General features: G+C 47.1%; 1 protein-coding gene across 1 annotated transcript; it reads left to right on the forward strand.

The window, feature by feature from the left end:
• The first annotated feature begins 2,052 nt into the window (after window positions 1–2,052).
• Window positions 2,053–17,466, forward strand: NRTN (neurturin). Its single transcript, XM_087703410.1, has 2 exons — window positions 2,053–2,607; window positions 15,217–17,466. The coding sequence occupies exons 1-2, from the start codon at window positions 2,160–2,162 to the stop codon at window positions 15,663–15,665; spliced, it is 897 nt and encodes a 298-aa protein (XP_087559536.1). The 5' UTR covers window positions 2,053–2,159; the 3' UTR covers window positions 15,666–17,466.
• The last annotated feature ends 5,245 nt before the right edge of the window (window positions 17,467–22,711 follow it).

Consider the following 22,711-nt stretch of genomic DNA (forward strand, 5'->3'; position numbering starts at 1 on the left):
GAAACTAAAGCCTTGCACTTTTTTTTACAAGTGTTACGACTTTTTGGAAACACACACACACAGATACACACACACACACACACACACACACACACACACACACACACACACACACCAGGGGTGGGTTCTGGCTGCGGCTACTCCTGGTTTGCTCAGGGATGCACTTTGCGTGCATGCTTTGCTTTGTGCACCCTTCATGCACGCCACGCGTGCTTGCACAATACTAAAAATTGTTTCTGGGCATGCGCAGAAGCAAAAAAACCCAAGATTCTATTCTATTCTATTCTATTTATTGAATTTATAGGCCGCCCAATCCTGGAGGACTCCGGGCGGCTTACAGATATAAGAAATATTAAAAAGATTAAAACAAATAAGACGCAACAAATTAAAAGAACACAACATGCACCCAGTCTAAGCGGGGCTGGACCTCAATCAAGATGGCGTCACTGCTGAGAGAACCAGTTAGGGGGCGTGGCAGGCCGAGTTAGTACCTACTCGGCCGAACCTGTCTGAACCGGTAGGAACATACACCCCCCCCTCTCTCTCTCTCACACACACACACAACGCACACACACACACACACACGCCTATATAACCTAGGTAAAAATCTTTCCAGATACTTTTTTTTTTTTTTAAATGTATTTTATTCATTTTTCACATTCCATTTGCAATCACTTATATACAGGGTATTTGCTATAAAAAAAGAAAAAAAAAGGGAATAAAACGAACAAATAACAAGGAAACACAACTCATCATTCACAACCCCACCTAACCCTTCCATCCTCCATACACCCCATCTACCCCCTCCAACTTTCCTTTCTCCCTCTAGCACTCCCCTCCTACTTCCCTTTCCCCTCAAGCCTTCCTTCTCCCCTTACTCCCCACATACCCTCCTTACATTCCCCTTACTCCTTCCTTACTCCTCCCTCTTCTTTCCCTCTACCTCCCTCCTTGGTGTATGCCTTTATTCGAGTGTTGTTTAATCTGATAAAAGTAAAATGAACCAAGGGGAAAAAAAAAAGAAATAAAAGAAAAAAAGAACCACCGTATATAAATACATTCTTGTTCTTATTAAGACTATGTTAACACCCCCCACCCCCCCCCACAAATCCCCATCCCTAATCCTCCCGACTTCCCAGGGCCCACACCTGGCACTACCTTCTGTCTAAAATATCTTGTATACATATGGATTAAAAAATAAAAGTAATATGTCAAAAGAAAGAAAAACAGAAAAAAGGAAGAAAGAAAAGAAAAGAGAAAAGAAAAAAAAAGAAAAAAAGAAACCACTCTTTGTGTTGATCTCAGCCCCCCATCTTTATCTATGCTTAAATAGTATAAATCATTCTATCTATATTTTATTCTCGTCTCTTACTTCTTTGCTATTTACCCCAACCTTCTGTAGACTCTCCCGTTCCTCTTCCTAAACCTTATGATCCCTTCCAATAAAATTTAAGCAACGTGGTTCATGCCACATATTCAAATATTACTTTACAGAAGAGTAATCAAACTTTCCCTTCTAATAAAATTTAAACAGCGTAAATGATCTTTCTTAACCTCCTTTTCAAGCAATAATTCAAAATAATCTAACCAAGCTTCCCCTTCTTAGTAAAATTTAAGCAGCGTAGATCAAGTATTACTTTACACAGAAATCAATTTCTATCTTAAGATAATTCCAACCGACTTTCTCTTCCAATAGGATTTAAATAACGTAGTTCATTCCACATGCATTTTACCCTCATCCCTTACTTGTCTGATATTTACCACTGTCAAGTTTATGCTGACATTTGTTTAAAATCTAACTCAAAGTAATTTCAACCAACTTTCCCTTCTAATAAGAGTTAAATAGCATGGGTCATTCCACATATTCAAATAATACTTTCAGCAAGAGTCAGTTAACCTTCTGTTTTAAAGTAGTCCCTTCTAACAAAGTTTAAACAACATAAATCATTCCGCATTCTTTTTACACCTATACTTTTCAATAGTTTGATAAACCCCGTAGCACAGAGAGCCAAGGGCAATGGCTGAGGGCAAGAAATAAATGGACTTATTCATTTATATGCCGGTGCTGCTGCTAAAGGCGCAATCTAACATTCAGTTGGGGTGAAAGGATACACAAAGTGGGAAAACGAGAAGTCCTTTATTAGTCAGGGGTTCTGCAAATGCGGCACCGTTTTCTAGCAGGGGACGCGGTTGGCTCTTCCCACCGTAGACTCTTGGGGAGTTTGCATTCGACAGGGTCAAATGGTGGTGGGGAAAAAGTCAACCCTGGGTGCAACTTCCTGGGATTTTTGCCGGTGTGGCATCTTCGGGGAGGACAGGTGGAATTAAGCCTGTTGCTTTTGACTGTCTTCCAGATTTCCAATGTCCTGACTGGGTCTAAGATGAAGGTATGGAAGTTTGCAGCCATAGGCATCATGGTTTTCGGCTCCATGCTCTCCGTTTTGATTTGTAGAGACGTGCTCAGCCGGAGCCTCAAATCCGCTGCCTTCCCTTTGTCGCTGTTCTCCAGAACTGCCGCCACGGACGCCTCCTCCTCTCCCTCGTTGGCCCAGGGATCCAGAAGGTTTCCACGGGAGCTGGGACGCCGCAGGTCGCTGATCTCCCAGTGTAAGTCATTGTGTCTGATCTTCCTTTTCTCTCTCTGGTGCAACGGGTGTGTCCAGGAATGGGGGACATCGCTTTTGAGGGGTTTTATCCCACTCCGAGGGCCTGCGGGTGGCCTGATCTCAGCTGATCTTCTACAGGTCCTCGACTTGCAACCGTTCCCTGAGTGACCGTTTGAAGTTACAGCATCACAAAAAAAGGTGACTTATGACTCATTTCACACTTACAACCATTACAGCATCCCCATGCTCATGTGATCAACATTCAGATGCTTGGCAACTGACTTGCACTTATGACGGTTACAGTGTCCTGGGGTCATGTGTGATCCCCTCTTACAACCTTCCGACATGCAAAGTCAATGGGAAAGTTAGGCTCACTTGACTACCGTGTTACTAACTTTACAACTGCAGTGATTCACTTAACAGCTGTGGCAAGAAAGGTCGTAAAATGGGGCAAAACTCACTTAACAAATGGCTCACTTAGGAACAGAGATTTTGGACTCAGTTATGGTCTTAAGTTGAGGACTACATGTACCAGAGGTGGTATTCTGCTGGTTCACCCCGGTTCGGGCAAACCGGTAGTGGCCGCAGTGGGAGGCTCCGCCCACCCACCCAGATGTCTTCACGGATGTGCTTCCGGTTCCGAATCGGTAGCGAAGGTAAGAGGATTTCATGCCTGACATGTACTCTTAAGTTCCAGTTGGCCTCAGGCTGTTAGTTTATGTTAGGCTATTTAATTTAGTAGCTAGAGTAGTATATAATGGGGCCACAACACATAGTTGTAGTTGATTGGTAGGAGAGTGCTGGTTCATGCATGAGGCAATCTGAGCTGTGATTGGTGGCCTGTAAAGGGGGAGTTTTCCTTTCCTCCCTGCCTTTTTCTTCTGTATATACTTTTTGATTTACCTCATGATGTCCCTGTGCTTCTGACTATCTAGTCTGCTCATGTATGAAGCAATCTATGCTATGATTGGTTGATGTGGATGTAAAAAAGGAGTTTCTTTCCCCCCCGCCTTTTTTCCCTGTGTATACTTTTTGATTTACCTCATGATGTTTCTATGTTCCTGACTAAAAAATCTGCTTATACATGAGGCGATCTATGCTATGACTGGTTGATGTGGATGTAAAAGAGGAGTTTCTTCCCCCCCCCCGCCTTTTTTCCCTGTGTATACTTTTTGATTTACCTCATGATTTTTCTATGTTCCTGACTAAAAAATCTGCTTATACATGAGGCAATCTATGCTATGATTGGTTGATGTGGGTGTAACAGCGGAGTTTCCCCCCCCTGCCTTTTTTCTTCTGTGTATACTTTTGGATTTACCTCACAATATTCCTGTGTTCCTGATGATATTATCTGCTCGTGTATGTGGCAATCTACACTGTGATTGGTTGCTGTGGGTGAAAAGTGGATCCCCCCCGCCTTTTTCTTCGTGTGCTCTGTATACCTTTTGATTTACCTCATGATGTTCCTGTGTTCCTGACTATCTTGTCTGCTGTGAATATAGATGAGAACTACATTTGTTGATATAAAACTACAAGTTTATGTCAGTGTCTCTGACTTCATTTGGACACCTGACGCACAAGTCCCTAATTGGCCATTGGCTTCCAGTTGGTAGGCTGTCTTGGCAATGGCGGAAGGTGCTGCTCTCTGGACATGTCCAATCAGCAGAGTTGGCCTTCTCTCATCTTCTCTCTAATAGTATAGAGCCCAGACCATTTGGGATGAATGGCTGTCCAGTCTCTTCTTAAAAACCTCCAGTGTTGAAGCAGCTACAGTGTCTGGTGGCAAGCAGTTCCACTGGTTGATTGTTCTCGGTGTTGGGAAATTTCTCCTTAGTTCCAGGTTGCTTCTCTCCTTGATTAGTTTCCACCCATTGTTTCTTCTCCCGGTACTTTGGAGAATAGGTTGACCCCCTTGTCTCTGGGGAAGCCCCTCAAATATTGGAAGATCACGGGTGAAATCTAGCAGGTTCTGACCGGTTCTGGAGAACCAGTAGTGGAAATTTTGAATAGTTCGGAAAACTGGTAGCAGAAATTTTGAGTAGTTCGGAGGACCGGTAGCGGAAATTTTGAGTAGTTTGGAGAACTGGTAGCGGAAATTTTGAGTAGTTTGGAGAACTGGTAGCGGAAATTTTGAGTAGTTTGGAGAACCGGTAGCAGAAATTTTGAATAGTTTGGAGAACTGGTAGCGGAAATTTTGAGTAGTTCAGAGAACTGGTAGCGGAAATTTTGAGTAGTTTGGAGAATCAGTAGCAGAAATTTTGAGTAGTTCGGAGAACCAGTAGTGGAAATTTTGAGTAGTTCGGAGAACCAGTAGCAGAAATTTTGAGTAGTTTGGAGAACCAGTAGCAGAAATTTTGAGTAGTTCGGAGAACCAGTAGCAGAAATTTTGAGTAGTTTGGAGAACTGGTAGTGGAAATTTTGAATAGTTCGGAGAACCGGCAAAAGCCACCTCTGGCTGGCTCCGGATTGGGGACTGAATGGAGATTTTGCAGTATCCTTCCCCTGCCACGCCCACCAAGCCACACCATACCCACGCCCACAGAAGGGTAGTAAAAAAAAATTGAATTTCGCCACTGTGGAAGTTGCTATCATGTCACCCCTAGTTCTTCTTTTCATTAAAATAGGCAGAGCCACTTTTCCAAAAGGGCTTCTCTCCGATGGAAACCGACATCTAAAACAGAGATAATCAGTTAATCACACCAAGATTGCTGCAAGGGAAGACCCAGATCTAGCCCAATCAGCTGCTTTGCGGAAGGGTAATCCGCATAACCCTTTTTGCAATTAAATCCAGATCCCGCCTCCCGAGTCAGTGGGAACAAAGGATTAAGTGGAATTGTGGCTGTTTGTGCAGAAAACAAAGGCTGGGATACATTTTTTTTTCTTTTTTCTCTGCTATTTATGGTGAGATTTTATTTGGATTTAATTGTACGCTTGTGTAGGAATGAGACTCGTACGAGAAGCAGCTGATCTGGGTGGATCTGCGTGGGTAATTAAATCAAACCTTGAAGGATTAGGGAGTGCTTCTGAAAGGCTGGAAGTGCAGCGGAACAATTCAATTCGGAATAGAGCTGGAAGGGACCTTGGAGGTCTTCTAGTCCAGTCCCCTGCTCAAGCAGGAGATCCTATGCTATTTCAGACAAGTGGTTGTCCAATCTCTTCTTGAAAACCTCCAGTGATTGAAGCACCCACAACTTCTGAAGGCAAGTCATCCCACTGACTAATTGTCCTCACTGTTAGGAAGTTTCTCCTTAATTCCATGTTGCTTCTCTCCTTGAGTAATTTCCATCTGTTGTTTCTTGCTTTGCCTTCTGGTGCTTTGGAGAACAAGTTAACCCCTTCCTCTTTGGGGCAGCCCCTCAAATACTGGAAGACTGCTATCAGCCCCCCCCCTTTGACCTAGACTGGCCAAATCGAAATCCTGCAACCATTCTTCATATGTTTTAGTCTCCAGGCTTCTTTGCAGTTTTTCCAAAGTTCCAACATCTTCTTTGTTGTTGTAAATGTGTTTTTATTTTTCCATTTTCATTTTCATACAGTCACATATATACTGTGCATAACCGGGGCCATATAACATTAAACAATAAACACAGCCATTCCTCTTGTCAACAATACCCCCCAAAATAGAAACCCAATGTACCTCTTCGACCCTCCATACACCCTTTCTTTCGCCCCCCTCCAACTTTCCCTCTTCCCTCCATCATTCCCCTCTACCCTACTTCCCCTCCCCCTCTACCACTCCTCTCTCCCGGTACACTCCCTCCCTTCCTTCTCCCCCTCCCTCCAGTCCTCTCTCCCACCCTCTCTACCCCTCTTTCTTCTATCCCTCTACTCCTCCCTTCGGTGTATTTCTACTATCTATTAATATATTCAGCTTGTCCTATTTTTACAGTGGAATTAAAGAGCAACAGTATACAAGTGCAATCGCGTTACTTTAAAATCTAATACATACTATATATCCCCCCCCCTAACACCCCACCTCCCTCCCCCCCCCCCGACTTCCCAGAGCCCGTACACGGTATAGGTTTTTAACAAATACAGTCTAAAATATATTAAGACAAAGGAAATAAAAAAAAGAAGTTAATAACATCTCTGCATTAAACTCAGCTTCTTCCTGTTGCACTAACTTTAAGCAGTTTAGATTATTCCTAATCTTAAGCATAGGCTATCTGTAATTTCTTAGTCCCCTATTTGTTTTGTATATAGTCAATCCATTTTTTCCAGTCTCGTTTATATCTCTCATCAACGTCTTCTTTGTTAATGTGGTGACCAAAACTGGATGCAATATTCCAGGTGCTTCTCTCACTAAGATTTTATAAAGTGGTACTAAAACGTCTAGTGCTCTTAATGGCAGAAAGTGAAGAGGAGCTAAAGAGCCTCTTGATGCGGGTGAAGGAGGAGTGTGCGAAAGTTGACTTGAAACTCAACATTAAGAAAACTAATATCATGGCATCCGGCCCTCTCAATTCCTGGCAAATAGATGGGGAAGAAATGGAGGTAGCAACAGATTTTCCTGGGCTCCAAGATCTCCGCAGATGGGGACGGCAGCCAAGAAATTAAGAGACACTTGCTCCTGGGGAGGAAAGTTATGGCAAATCTAGACAGCATCCTAAAAAGCAGAGACCTCACCCTGCCAACAAAAGCTCATCTAGTCAAGGCTTATGGTTTCCCCAGTTGCAACGGGTGGCTGTGAAGGTTGGACCACAAGGAGGGCTGAGCACCAAAGAATGGAGGCCCTTGAACTCTGGGGCTGGAGAGGAAGACTCCTGCATTGAGTCCCTTGGACTGCAAGGCCATCCAAGCGGTCAGCCCTAGAGGAGATCCACCCTGGCTGCTCTTTAGAAGGCCAGATCCTGAAGAGGAAACTCAAATGCTTTGGCCACCTCATGAGAAGGAAGGAAGCCAAAGAATGGAGGCCTTTGAACTCTGGTGCTGGAGAGGAAGACTCCTGCATTGAGTCCCTTGGACTGCAAGGCCATCCAACCGGTCAGCCCTAGAGGAGATCCACCCTGGCTGCTCTTTAGAAGGCCAGATCCTGAAGAGGAAACTCAAATGCTTTGGCCACCTGATGAGAAGGAAGGAAACCAAAGAATGGAGGCCCTTGAACTCTGGTGCTGGAGAAGAAGACTCCTGCATTGAGTCCCTTGGACCACAAGGCCATCCAACCGGTCAGCCCTAGAGGAGATCCACCCTGGCTGCTCTTTAGAAAGCCAGATCCTGAAGAGGAAACTCAAAGACTTTGGCCACCTAATGAGAAGGAAGGAAGCCAAAGAATGGAGGCCTTTGAACTCTGGGGCTGGAGAAGACTCCTGCATTGAGTCCCTTGGACTGCAAGGCCATCCAAGCGGTCAGTCCTAGAGGAGATCCACCCTGACTGCTCTTTAGAAGGCCAGATCCTGAAGAGGAAACTCAAAAGACTTTGGCCACCTAATGAGAAGGAAGAAGGACTCCCTGGAGAAGAGCCTCATGCTGGGAACGATGGAGGGCAAAAGAAGAAGAAGGGGATGGCAGAGAAGGAGGTGGCTGGATGGAGTCACCGAAGCAGCCAGCGTGAGTTTCAATGGACTCCGGAGGATGGGAGACGACAGGGAGGCCTGGAGGAACGTTGTCCATGGGGTCGTGATGGGTCCGACACGACTTCGCAACTAACAACAACAACACTAATACGTGATTTTGATTGTGTATACAGTAACCCGCTGCGCAGACATGTAAGGCTTGGAAACAGGACCCCGGGCTGGATGAGGTGTCCAGCACGTTAGTGTGCAAAGCTGGGTAGAAATCTTTTGTTGCTTGACATTCTACAGATTGACTCACTTCATGGGAATTTGGTCCGAGGGGATGTCTGCCTTTGAGTAAGCGGTTCTTGGCTTCCTGTCTCAGATTCCAGAGTCAGAACTGTCTTCACGGCACGAGCTGAGTTGGCCTTTGAAATGGGATTAGTCAAATGTTTATTCATGCTTATTACCAATCCTCAAGCATTGCAGCAGCTCTGTAGGGGGGCATGGAGTCCTTTGCAGAACATCAGTGGAATTAATGGAGTTCGGGGAACAAAACAAGTGCGTGGTCTTAAGTCTTTTTGGTTCCACCACAAAATCGCGGAGGACAAAATCGCGCTCGACGAAAGCGCGCATTTGATGTCATCACAGCGCGACGAAAACATCGCGCTGTGATCGAAAAATGTAAAAATAAAGCTAAAACCTTACCCTAACCCCCCCAAACCTAACCCTAAACCTAACCCTAAACCTAACCCTTAATCTAACCCTAAATCTAACCCTAAACCTAACCCTAAACCTAACCCTTAACCTAACCCTAAATCTAACCCTAAACCTAACCGTTAACGTAACGCTAAACCTAACGCTAACCCTTAACCTAACGCTAAACCTAACGCTAACGCTCTAACCCTAACCCTAACCCTAAACCTAACCTTTACCTTTATGTGAATCGGCTTGCTTTAATTTTAATTTTATTTCAATTTTTAATTTTATTTCAATTTTTAATTTTTTTCGTCGCGCTGTGATGACGTCACATGCACGCTTTCATCGAGCGCGATTTTGTCCTCCGCGCTTTTGACGGGTTACCTCTTTACAATGCCTTGGTACGAGCACACTTGGAATATTTGCGCCCAATATTTTGGCTGCCACGATATTAAAAAAAGAGGTGGAGACTCGAGAGAGAGAGTGCAGAGAAGAGCAACCAAGAGGATTAGGGGACGGCGGCAAGCGCGCGTGCAAATCTTGCACCCGCGCGCAACCCCTGATGTGCGCTCTGCGCGGGCGCGCATTTGCACATAAATGGGTTTGCGCACGCGCAAAACGTTAAGAAAAAGAATTAAATGTGGGGAATGAAAATTGTTCTACGCGGATGGCGCCGCCGTAGGAGAACAGGTTGGCGTTGCGTGGCGGGCCTGAGTCGCTGATGCTTCCTAGGACGCAGGACGCCCACCCCTGGGCTGCAGGCTAAAACAGTACAAAGAACCGTTGCTGGGATTGTTGGATGTCTCGTTTAATGAAAAGAAGGACTAGGGCAGTGATGACCAAGCCATGGCACAGGTGCCAGAGGTGGCAGGCAGAGCCCTCTCTTTGCGCACGTGGGCATGCTTGCCAGCTGATCTTCCCGCTTGTGGGAGTGCTGCAGTGGTGGGATTCAGGCAGTTCGCACCGATTCGGGAGAACCGGTTGGTAACTTTCTAAGCAGTTCGGAGAACCGGTTTTTTGGAATAAATCTTTTGGTTTTTTCCCCACTTTACAGGGCTAATCCTGTAAGGCAGTGTTTCTCAACATTGGCAACTTGAAGATGTCCGGACTTCAACTCCCAGAATTCCCCAGCCAGCGAATGCTGGCTGGGGAATTCTGGGAGTTGAAGTCTGGACATCTTCAAGTTGCCAAGGTTGAGAAACATTGCTGTAAGGAAGGCAGGAAGGGAACATTCTGGTGTTGTTTCTAGCCTAATCTTTATCACCCTGCTTACAGAAACTGCCTCTCCAGCTAGAGTTTAGAGTTTAATAACATTTATATGCCACCCAATCTCCAGGCGGCTTACAATGCAGAAACAAAATCAAAAATAAAATACAGGGGGGAAAAAAAGGTAGATTTAAAAAACAATACACCATACACTCCGTTCTAAATGGGGCTGGACCGTATTTTAGAGTCAACAGCCCCAGACCTGCCGGAACAGCCAGGTTTTAATGGCTTTCCATTAAGAGCCGAGGTGGCGCAGTGGTTAAATGCAGCACTGCAGGCTACTGCTAGTTCAGCGGTTCAAATCTCACCGGCTCAGGGTTGACTCAGCCTTCCATCCTTCCGAGGTGGGTAAAATGAGGACCCAGCTTGTTGGGGGCAATATGCTGACTCTCTGTAAACCGCTTAGAGAGGGCTGAAAGGCCTATGAAGCGGTATATAAGTCTACTGCTATTGCTATTTCCAGAAGGCCGAGAGAGTGGGAAGGGTCCGGATCTCTGCGGGTAGATCGTTCCACAGGGTTGGAGCAGCTACAGAGAAAGCCCTCCCCCGAGGGGTCGCCAACCGGCATTGCCCGGTTGACGGTACCCGAAGGAGGCCCAGCCTGTGAGATCTTATGGGTTGTTGGGAGGTATGTGGCAGGAGCTAACCCTTATTACCATTATAACAACTAAGGCGAAGTGCCCATCGATCTGAGTGGCATTGACTTGGCGACGCCCACAAGATCACATGACCACCGAGCCCCGCCTACCCAGCTGGTCATTAGGGCAGAGAACCGGTTGTTAAATTATTTGAATCCCAACCTGGAGACCAGGTAGCCAGGCACCCACAGGTGTACCAGCCTCTGGATTTCTTCGCCCAAGCGAAGACTAGGGTATGATAGCAGTGATCCGGTGCATTTGAGGTGCTTCCCCAAAGAACAGGGGGGGGGGGTTCACCTTATTATTCTCCAAAGTGCCAAAGGGCAAGTTAGGAAGCAACGGATGGACACTAATCAAGGAGAGAAGCAACCTGCAGCTTAGGAGAAACTTCCTCACAGTGAGGACAATTCGCCAGAGGAACAGCTGGCCACCAGAGGTTGTGGGGGCCTCCATCCCTGGTTGCCGGGCGCCTGGATTCTAATCGCGTGACCGTGGGGATACCGCAATGGTCATAGGTGTGAAACACAGTCATAAGTCACTTTTTTTCAGTGCCGTTGTTACTTCGAAGGGACACTAAATGGAACTGTCGTAAGCCGAGGGATGTCAGAGCCCTGTTTGACTTGCAAAATCGTGGATGGAGTCTGCCTGGCCTTTGAAGTGTTTGAAATCTCCTTTTGGGGGGATGATATCAAGGGCAGTCAGGTGGATCTTGGTCTGTCCAGTGGCTAACCATTGTCCCAAGGCCTAAAATATATGTCGATTGGGAGAAACCTGGCTTCATTGCAGTCACTGTGAGGGGGATCTTGGAGCCTTTAAGCAGCTAAAATGAACTCAACTGCAGCGGCAGCCAAATAAGCCAATGCAATAATAAGTTGCATTAACAGGGGGATACAATCAAGATTAAGGGAGGTGCTAATACCACTTTGTAAAGCCTCAGTAAGTCCACACCTAGAGTACTGCACCCAGTTGTGATCACCATGATGTAGAAAAGACGTTGGGACTCTGGAAAGAGTGCAGAGAAGAGCAAGAAAGAGGATTAGGGGACTGGAGGATAAAACATACGAAGAACAGTTGCAGGAACTGGGGATATGTCTAGTTAAATGAAAAGAAGGACCAGGGGAGACAGGAGAGCATCTTCCAATATTTGAGGGAGGGGCTGCCACAGAGAGGAGTTAGGGGGTCAAGCTATTCTCCAAGGCACCCGAAGGCCAAAGAAGGAAGAATGGATGGAGAGAGATTCAACCTGGAAATAAGGAGGAATTTCCTGACAGTGAGAACAATCAACCCATGGAAGAGAAGTTGCCTCCAGAAGTTGTGGGAGCTTCATCCCTGGAGGCTTTCAAGAGGAGATTGGATTTCCATCTGTCAGAAATGGTGTAGGGTCTCCTGCTTGGGTGGGTGGGGGTTGGACTAGATGACCTCCAAGGTCCCTTCCAACTCAATCTGTGAATCTGATCACCGGATGCTGCGAGGGTTATAAACATCTGGTGGTTGCAGAGCCCCTATCTCGATCACAAGACTGTGGGGGATGCTGGGATGGTCGTAATAGTACTTCTTCAGTGCCACCATCATTTTGAACGTTCATTAAACAGGGCGGACATTATGCAAGGCACAATCTGTAATCCCTACAGGCGCGTATGTTTACACGCTCCAGAGAGCCGGTCAGCTTGCGCACATGTAAAGAATCTTGGCCCAGCTTCATAGGCACAGGTGGTCCTCAATTCACGACCACGGTCGTGCCCGAAACTTACCTTGCTCAGCGAGACGGTTGCTAAGCGAGTTTCGTCCCGTTTCACGATCTTTCTTGCCACATCTGTTAAGCGAATCCCTGCCTGTTGTGATGTGAGTGACCCGGTTGTTAAGTGATTCTGTCTCCCCCACGGATTTGGCTTGTCAGAAGGTTGCAAAAGGGGATTGTATCACATACACACACACACACACAGAAACCGTCATAACTATGAGTCAGTGGCCGAATTTTGAACACATGGCTACGGGGCATGCATGAGGTCGTAGATGTGAAAAATGGTCGTAAGTCTCTTTTTGGGGGCTGTTGTGACTTTGTTTTTTTTAAAAATATATATATTTTATTTTAAACACACAAATACAAAGAGATAGACTACATTTATACAACACGCTGAATGAATGAAGATGTTCCTTCTGATAGCAGTTTTAGATCGCTACGTATTTTTATATACAATATTTTTCCTCCTAATCCCTTATCCCTGAGTTTCACCATTTCTAACCCTCTTATTTCATTATCATTTACTTATCTACCTTATCAGACAAACTTTATCCCTCGTTTAAGTGTGTAACATTTATCCTTTATTTATAATTTTTATCTTTCTCAGCTACTTATCGTTAGTCATTGTACCGTTTTCCCCAGACCAAATAATATTCTCTCTCTTCTTTTCCTTCGGATTTCTTTTGTTCCGAACACGTTTCGAGGTGCTGGTTATTACCTTTAAAGCCCTACATGGTCTGGGACCCGGATATCTATGAGACCATCTTCTGCCACATACCTCCCAACGGCTGATAAGATCGCACAGGATGGGCCTTCTCCAGGTGCCGTTGACCAGACAATGTCGTCTGGCGACTCCCCGGGGGAGAGCCTTCTCTGTAGCCGCTCCGACCCTATGGAACGAGCTACCCCCGGAGATCCAGACCCTTCCCACTCTCTCGGCCTTCTGGAAGTCTACTAAGACCTGGCTATTCCAGCAGGCCTGGGGCTGTTGACCTCATGAATGAGGTCCAGCCCCACCTAGATTGAGTGCATGAAGTGATCTTTTAATCTGTTTTTTTTTAAAATTCTCTCTATTTTTAATTCTTTATTTTTGGAAATGTATTTCTGTAAGCCGCCCGGAGTCCTTCGGGATTGGGCGGCCTATAAATTTATTAAATACTTAAATACTTGTTAACTTGCCCATCGCAGCACAGTCCAGAGTCTTCCTTATTATTTCATCTCCACTTGGTGTCGTAACTTTGAAAGGCCACTAAATGAGACCTTATAAAGTCTGTCATCATGATTCTTTCATTTTCTTCCCGAGGCCTCGTTGGGACACCAATGAATATTTTTAGGATTAGGTAATAAATAGATTAGGATCTATTTATTCGTTTAAAACTTTAATGCGGCCACCCAGCTTAGAAGGAATTCTGGGCAGCTCCCACTGAAAAGTTGAAGCCCCGTAAAAGTCATATTACAACTATAAAACTAAGACCATTAAAACTTTAAAGGCACTAAGTCAAACTTCTGATTTGCAGTCAGCTACACTTTATCCCAGCACATGGCGGGGAAAAGCGTGGTCAAACTTTCGCATGCTTCGTCACGCGTGGGATAAACACACGCCCGTCAGCTCGCACAAAAAGATAAATAAAAATAATTTTAAAAACACCCCTTAATTAACAAGGAAACACAGAGCCATGGAGGCGCAATAGGTTAAGATACAGCACTGCAGCTTAACTCACTGCTCACTGCCAGCAGTTCGATCCTGACCCGGCTGACTCAGGCTTCCGTCCTTCCTTCTGAGGTCAGTAAAAATGAGGACCCAGGTTGTTAGGGGAGAAGAGGCTGATTCTGTAAACCGCTTAGAGAGGGCGGTAAGGCACTGTAAAGTGGTATATAAATCTAAGGGCTATTGCTATACCAAAATCAAAATTCAAAGGGCAAAAATCCACTGGATCACTAGATCTTTTTCTGCTGTCACTTTCTACGTTTTTCTGTTTCGTGCAAGGCAGGGGGTTGTGGGGGGGGGGGAGGCATGTCAGAACCGGCTGAATTTCACCCCTGCTTCAGGGCTTGCGAAAGAGTGTCAAATCGGGGGTGGGTGGGGGTAGCCTTATCTCCCCAGGGATGATAGCGGTAGCACTTAGACTCATAGGCCCCCTTCACAGAGAAGCGGTTTACAGAGTCAGCCTCTTGCCCCCAACCATCTGGGTCCTCGTTTTACCCACCTCGGAAGGACGGAAGGCTGAGTCAACCTTGAGCCTGGTGAGATTCGAACTGCCAAATTGCAGGCAGCCGGCAGTCAGCAGAAGTCGCCTGCGGTACTGCCCTCTAACCACTGTGCCACCGCAGCTCTGAGGTTCTATAGAACAGCGTTTCTCAACCTTGGCGACTTTAAGTCCCGTGGACTTCAACTCCCAGAATCCCCCAGCACAGCTGGCTGGGGGATTCTGGGAGTTGAAGTCCACGGGACTTAAAGTCGCCAAGTTGAGAAACACTGTTCTATCGGGAGGGAGCCACCACAGGGAGGGCCCTTCTCTTTTGTCCCTCTGTTAGGAGAGGGGACCCACACCCATTCCCTACCTCCCTGCTCTGCTGGGTGAGGGGGGTGTAACCAAGAAGAGATGGTCCTTTAGATAACACAGTCCTAAGCCATGCAGGGTTTTAAACGTGACCACAGCACCTTGAATTGGGTTGACCTGGAAGCAAATTGGTCTCCAACGTAGCTCCCACAGACGACCCCTGTGCACATGTTTCTCTCCCCTTGCTGACCTCTGTCCCTCTTCTGATTACAGACAGCACTTTGTTTGAGAGCTACACGGAGGGGGAAATCCACCAGCTGATCTCCACCCTGATCGAGCGCTACAGCCAATCCATGAACTCGGGAGGACACGAGCTGCCTCTCTTTGCCAAAGCCGGCAACCGGATGAAGCGCGCCAAGGCCCGCCACAAACCCTGCTCCCTCAAGGAGCTGGAGGTGACCATCAGCGAGCTAGGCCTGGGCTACAACTCGGACGAGACGGTCCTCTTCCGCTACTGCAGCGGGACCTGCGACTCGGCCGTGCGGAACTACGACGTCTCCCTGAAACATGTGCGGAGCATGAGGAAGATCCGGAAGGAGAAGGTGCGGGCTCGTCCGTGCTGCCGACCGTTGTCGTACGAGGACGACGTCTCGTTCTTGGACACGGGGAACCGATACTACACCGTAAACGAGGTGTCGGCCAAGGAATGCGGCTGCGTGTGACCGGGAGGAGGAAACGCCAACGAGAAGGAAGAGAGTCTCCATTCTCCCTAGGCTTCACCCATGGGGTAGCAGCCAGGATGCACCTCCAAGTAGGAAAGCGGAAGGAGAGCAGATGAGAGAGGACCAGATGTGGACAACTGCATTAAGGATGGTGGTGGAGGCCCAGGGCCAAAGGACTCACGGCCGAGGAAACAGCATCTTTGGCAGGATATGCCGAGCAGCTGGGGAGCAGAGATAGCTATACTTTGGGACCTCACTTAATAACTTCCACCTTCTGACCAGAGGGGTGATGAGGCACCAGGCAGAAGGCCGTTCTTTTGAGTCTTGACCAACATGTATTCTCGGCTTCTCCGGACTGACATTGTGTGGTTGGGGAGAAAAAAAACGAGGGCGCTTAACTCATTCCCAGATTTCCGTGCAGGAGGAAGGGGTCCCGCCTGTGATTTTCGACAGATTGCATCTGCTGACATCTTGGATCAACCGCTGAGAGTCTGCACGGGGAGAAGCCTGGGAGGTCCTCCGTTAAGTGATTCCATTTGGGAACCAAAGCGGGGCCTCAATTCCTGTCTGTCAGGCCAAGAGTTCGTTTCTTTAAAGAAAGACGGGCAGGAGAAGAGGCTGACAGGTTGTGGAATTCTTCCCTTCTCTCGTCAGTCGAGGATCGTAATGTTACGTTAATGCACAAGCTCCGTGATCAACAGGACTGTGTAAAAATTATATATATATGGACCTTAGTCTAAAATATTGATGGATATGTACAAAAAGCTCATTCTTTTGTTGGCATTTCATCAACTTCTTAATGGAGTCCGTTTCAATGTTGCAGAGCTGAATTTAAGAGGGGAAGATCGGTGTGTCGTTCAGACACAAGACACCTGTTGGGGAATGGCAGAAGGCCCCGGGTTCAAACTTTGAGGCCTGCTGGGAGGGAGGTACCCCTGCCAAACATCCTGCGTTAAGACGAGGCCAATAGAGTGGGTTTAATACAAGGCAGATGTTCCCAAAATCCTTACGGCACAAAGAGATCCTGAGGACCAGTAACTTAGTTTCCTTTTAGGGGACAGGTTGTAGACTAAGAAGGGCTGGCGTTTCAGCATCCCGGAGGGTATCCTGGACCTCAGAGGTCATCAGGTCCACTCCCCCGAGACTATCCAGTCTCTGAAAAGCTCCACGAAAGGGGCAGGAACTGTGTGCTAAAGTTAACCCAACAAATTCCTAATATCTAATCCAGTGTTGCTCAACCTTGGGCCCTGGAAGACGAGTGGACATCTTGGCTAGCTGGGGAATTCTGGGAGTTGAAGTCCACCCACCTTCAAGGGGCCCAAGTTGGAGAAACACTGGTTTAATCCATAGTTACATCCTTGAAATTTAATCCCATTCGTTCTACTCTCACCTTTGGGAGCCTCTGAGAAGTCTGAACTCTTTGCAAGCTGGCAGCCCTTCAGAGTTTTGAGGACCCTCTTGTGCCCCCCCTCAACCTTCTTCCCTGCAAGCTCAACCCACCCCCATCTTTCTCCAATCCTCACAAGACATGGATTCACGACAAGTCTTCCCAACATTTTAATAGCCCTTCTCTTCCTTTCCCGTTCACAAACATAATGAGATTCAGCATCCTCATTGCCATCCCCCTCCCACTTCTGTCCCCATCTCCAGACCCCAAAATTCTCTTTGAGGAAGCAGCAGTTGAGGAAGTCACACTAATATTTCACACCTTGGACACCGTCAAGAGTGACCAAAGAAATTACAGACAGGATGGAGGAGAGGAAGGAAAGGAATGTAGAGAAGTCTTATTTAACCCAATCCTAATCCCATCCATATTGTCCTATCCTTTTTTCCCCCTGTCTCCATAGTGCGGGCATGGCAGCCATCTTGACTTTTTTGACTGCCCCCTTTCACAAATAAGTATGAATGAAGCCTCTTCCATGGGGGGGGGAGACGGTGGGGGCACAAAAGAGGGGCTCTCAGATTTAGGTCCTGCTAGGTGCGAGGAAGGAAGGGTCCCTGGGGTCTCCAGCTATGTTTGTGACTTTCCACCACAGAGGTGGGAATGTCCCTCTGGACATCTTGAGGAACCCAGAACCCATGTTGCCAAGACCCACCTCCCTTCCCCTTCCTGGCGTTCTGATCTGTTCCTTGGGCAATCAGGGATGGCAATGCCAGTCACCTTCGCCTCTCTGGCAGTTTGTGAGCTGGTTCTACCACTCTTGGACCTCAGAGCATTTGTGTCCAGAAGTCCATAAGGACTAGCCACTTGGAATAGAGCACGCCCAATTTGCCCCAAGGTCCCTATTGAGGTCAGGGTTTTGCACTCTGTCCTTCTGTGGAGCAACTTCTTAGCCAAGGAAGGAGAGGGGGGGGATATGGGGGTCTCTTCAGGAATCCCCAGGCCTGTTTCTTCTCTCTGGGTTAACGGGCTGAGAAATGCTTCCCCCGTGGCATTTGGTGCTACCTGGGTGTGCGGAGCAGTGGACACCCCTGATGGAGTCGCCATGGGTGTGTTGGCACCCCAGGACTGGGTCCACGGCTCTGACCCTTCCTGACTGCATTGGTGGAGGGGAGACCCACAGGCCTTGGAGGGTTCTGCAAAGGCTTTCCTTCCTGCGGGGCAGGATTGCGGTGCTGCCCACCTGGATCCCTCACCTGGATTCCCCAGGCAGAAGGGATCAACCCATCCAGCTCTGGGGCTTCCCTTTTGAAACTATGCCAGTCGTCTCTCTCTCTCTCCCTCCCTCTCTCTCTCTCCCTCCCTCCCTCCCTCTCTCTCTCGGCTTCCTTACTTTTGGTATGTTAGACTGCCGAACCCATCCTCCTCAGCGAGGGGAGTGTAGTCCATGCCCCCCTGGGATGTGCCACCAGGATTGATGGGCAGCCGCTGGCGCAAACTGGTTTCTCTTTCCTCCAAAAATGGGAATCCTTTTAACCCCTCAGGAACTCCCAGGCTGCTGTGCCCCACACTTTCTGTGCCCATCTGTGCCAGTCCAGCTGGTTTCCCTCCACCCTTCCTCCCTTCCTTGGGCAGGGCCCCATTCCTAACGCTCCTCCTTGTCAGCCCCACCCCGGAGCCCCTCTCCCCTTCTCAGGCTCAAACTCTTCTTTCAAACCTGCCCCCCCCCCACCCCGCTCACTGCCCATCCTCCCCAGAGAGAGGAGGGGAGTAAAAAATCCCCACCCCCAATTCCATCTCGATCACCTTGGGGCTGACCAGAGTTCTCCCACCCCCTATCGCCGCCCCCCCTGCCTCCCACTAGGCGTGGCTCAGTGGTCATGTGACTGGGTGGGCATGGCCAACTCAACATCACTCAGGTCGATGTGCATTTTGACTTAGTGTTACAATGTAATAAAGCTTAACCATAGAGGCAGTTTCTGGAAGCAGGTCGATAAAGTTGAGGCTAGAAACAACACCAGAATGTTTCCTTCCTGCCTTCCTTACAGGATTAGCCCTGCAAAGTGGGAAAAAAACAAAATATTTCTTCCAACAACCGATTCTCCGAACTGCTTAGAAAGTTACCAACCGGTTCTCCCAAATAGGTGCGAACTGACTGAATCCCACCACTGCCTCAACCCCAGACTTTTAGGGTAGGAATTAACGGAAGGGGCTTCACCCTAGCAAATTCTCCTTTCCCGTCCCAGCTCTCCTACGGGTAGTCCTCGACTTACGACCAAAACAGGGGCCAGGATTTCTGTTACTAAGCAAGGCAGTTCACTAAGTTGCACCTCGTTTTACGACTGCTTTTGCCCCAGCCGCTAAGCACATCACAGCAGCTATTAAACATTCTATTAAAGTAACCAAAATATCTTTGCGATTCCCAAGGAACGCCGTAACTTTTGAGATGCTGAGCTTGTCGATCAGAAAGGTCGGCAGTTCGGCGGTTTGAATCCCTGGTGCCGTGTAACGGAGGGAGCTCCCTGTTCCTTGTCCCAGCTTCTGCCAACCTAGCAGTTCGAAAGCATGTAAAATGCAAGTAGAAAAACAGGAACCACCTTTGGTGGGAAGGGAACAGCGTTCCGTGCGCCTTCGGCGTTGAGTCATGCCGGCCACATGACCACGGAGACGTCTTCGGATAGCGCTGGCTCTTCGGCTTTGAAACGGAGATGAGCACTGTCCCCTAGAGTCAGGAACGACTGGCACATATGCGCAAGGGGAACCTTTACTTTTACCTTTTAATGTTTGGAAATTGATCATTGAAAAATGTGACGTGCCCCCAAACAAGTCAGAAGCCTGATGGGAAAGTCACTTGGGAGGATGCTATGACCATCGGATGGGACCCTCAACCGTCATAAGTACATGCCAGTTGCCAGGTCCCCCCAATTTTGATCATGTGACCGTGGGAATGCTGGAAGAGTTGTACGTTTTTGAGTGCCATGGTAACTTTGAACAGTCTCCAAACGGATGATTGTAAGTCGAGGTGTACCTATAAGGGAAATGTTTTCCCAACTAGGAGCCCCTGGCATCCCTTGCCTAGTGGGGCCCTGGACCCTGGGCCCCTTCTGCCTATGTTAAACCTCCCTGCTTTGCAAAATTGACAGCTGCCCCTTACTTTTATTCCACCAATCCGGAGCTCTCGTTTCGCCTGTGGGCTGTCCTAAACTTTCTCATCGAGTTCGGCTTAAGAAGTTGATGCGATAATCTCTTTATTTTATTATAGATGAACTCTATTTATTCAACGTTTAACTTATGATATATTTATTTAGCTATCGTCCAAAGTGCGTTTGGAGCTCTCCGGGATTGTTCTATCTGGATTTCCGGCTTAATTTCCTTGTGGTTTATTTGTTTTTTGTTTTCGTTGTTTTGTTTTAATTTATTGCACAGAAATGGTACCAAAGTTCACTTGACTTTCGCTTCTTGCTCTTTAATTATTATCATTTTTTACCGTTTTCTTCTGAACAAAAAAAAAAGAAAGCACTGTGCGTTCAAAAAAGAGTAAAAAACCGACATGAGTAAATTGCCTTTTTAAAACAACAACAGCGACTAGTGTGGTGAATATCCAAAGCAGGCGGCGGGGGTGGGGGGTGGGGGGGGAGCAATTCATTAAAAAGAACCACTTGAGGAAAACAGGAGGTCTTTTGTGTGGATCCCCCCTTTGTGGCACAACTAACACAACCTTCCTGCCGGAGGAGAGTTGCAAGCCATCACTTGCTCCAGACCGGACGACCGGATAATTTTTCAACGGCAAGCTAAAAAATCAATGCCTAGCTTTCTGCCGTAGTAAAAACTGGTTAAAAATACAATTTTTTGCACTGACACCCTTTTTTTTGGGGGGGGGAGGGTCTTTTTCTTTTATCCTTCTGCAGAGCATACATACAGGAACTTGCTCGGCTGAGGCAGAGACAGACCCCAAAGCTGAGAACTATTGAAGCATTAAAATCACTCTATTTATCATATTTAAGATCCCTTAAAGCAGGCTGGTGCAATCCTGGGTTGTGTAAACAGAGGCATAGAATCAAAATCGCGTGGAGGATTAGTGCCCCTTTGCAAAGCCTTGGTAAGGCCACATCTGGAATAATTGCATCCAGTTTTGATTACAAAGAAGATGTTGAGATTTTGGAAAAAGTGCAGAGAAGAGCAACGAAGAGGATTAAAGGCCTGGAGGCTAAAACATAGGAAGGACGGTTGCAGGAACTGGGCATGGCCAGCCTAGAGAAAAGAAGGACCCGGGGGGGGGACAGGATTGCAGCCTTCCAGTATTTGAGGGGTGCCACAAAGAAGAGGGGGGGGTCAACTGGGGTCTCCTGATTGAGCAGAGGGTTGGACTAGAAGACCTCTAAGGGCCCTTCCAGTTCTACTCTATTCTGAAGGGTCAGCCTATTCTCCAAAGCACAAGGGGGGCAGCACAAGAAACAATAGATGGAAATCAGTCAAGGAGACAAGCAACCTGGAATTAAGGAGGAATTTCCTGACAGTGAGGACAATTCACCAGTGGAACTGCCTGCCACTAGAAGTTGCGGATGCTCCAACACTGGAGGCATTTAAGAAGATGAGACTGGACAACAATTTGTCTGCAAGGCAGTGATGGCTAATCTTTCTCCAAAGGTGCATCAAAACTGTGTGTGTGTGCGCTATTGAGTGCGTGTGTGCTCCCCCCCACTTGTGCATGCGTGAGTGATTCCCGCATGTGGGAGGGAATCTTCACACCCCCCCCTGGCTCTGGAGGCTTTCCTGAAGCCCAGGAAGGGCAAAAACGGCCTCCCCCGGCCCTCCAGAAGCCCCCAAATCAGCTGGCCAGCGTGTGCATCGCATGCCGGAGCTGAGGACTGCCGAGGGCTGCCGTGCCAGCAAATATGGCCCCATGTGCCACCTGTGGCCCAAGTGGCAGAACTTCGCCATCCTGGCTATAAGGTCTCCTGCTTGAGCAGGGGGTTGGACTAGGAGACATCCAGGGTTCCTTCCAGCTCTAGTCCGATTTTTTTAAAAAAAACACAAAATAGTAAGAACTAGAAGCTTGGGTTGCATGGGAAGGCAAGGCAAGAAGAGCTCTGGAAAATGATTTGACAGTCCCTTTTTTAAAGAAAAAAGAAAGAAGGAAAGATAGAAGGAAAGAAAGAGGGAAAGAAAGAGAAAGAAAGAAAGAAAAGAAAGAGAAAGAAAGAAAGGAGGGAAGGAATAAAGGAAAGAAAGAAAGGAAAGAAATAAAGAGAAAGGAAGGAAGGAAGAAAAGAAAGGAAGAAGGAAAGAAAGAAAGAAAAAGAAAGAAAAGAAAGAAAAAAAAGAAAGGAGGGAAGGAATAAAGGAAAGAAAGAAAGGAAAGAAAGACAGAAAGGAAGGAAGGAAGAAAAGAAAGAAAGAAGGAAAGAAAGGAAGGAAGGGTAAGAAAGAGAAAAAAAGGTAAGAAAGAAAGAAAGAGTGGAATGAAGGAAAGAAAGAAAAAGAAAGAAAGGAATGGAAAGAAAGAAAGAAGGAAAGAAAGAGAGAAAAAAGAAGGGAAAGAAAGAAGAGAATGGAAAGAAAGAAGGAAAGAAAGAGAAAGAAAGAAAGAAAGAAAAGGGAGAAAAAGAAAGAAAGAAAGGAAAGAAAGAGAAAAAATAAAAAAGAACAGAATACAGGAAAGAGA

Source organism: Thamnophis sirtalis, unplaced genomic scaffold (assembly GCF_051295495.1).
Source record: "Thamnophis sirtalis isolate CommonGarterSnake01/CBP01778 unplaced genomic scaffold, rThaSir2_p1.2 scaffold_1, whole genome shotgun sequence".
Classification (NCBI taxonomy): Eukaryota; Metazoa; Chordata; class Lepidosauria; order Squamata; family Natricidae; genus Thamnophis; species Thamnophis sirtalis.

Coding starts and splice junctions, on each gene's coding strand:
- NRTN (XM_087703410.1), top strand. CDS start 2,160: ATGCGGCACCGTTTTCTAGCAGGGGACGCGGTTGGCTCTTCCCACCGT. Junction 2,608..15,216: donor CAGGTCGCTGATCTCCCAGT/GTAAGTCATTGT, acceptor TTCTGATTACAG/ACAGCACTTTGTTTGAGAGC.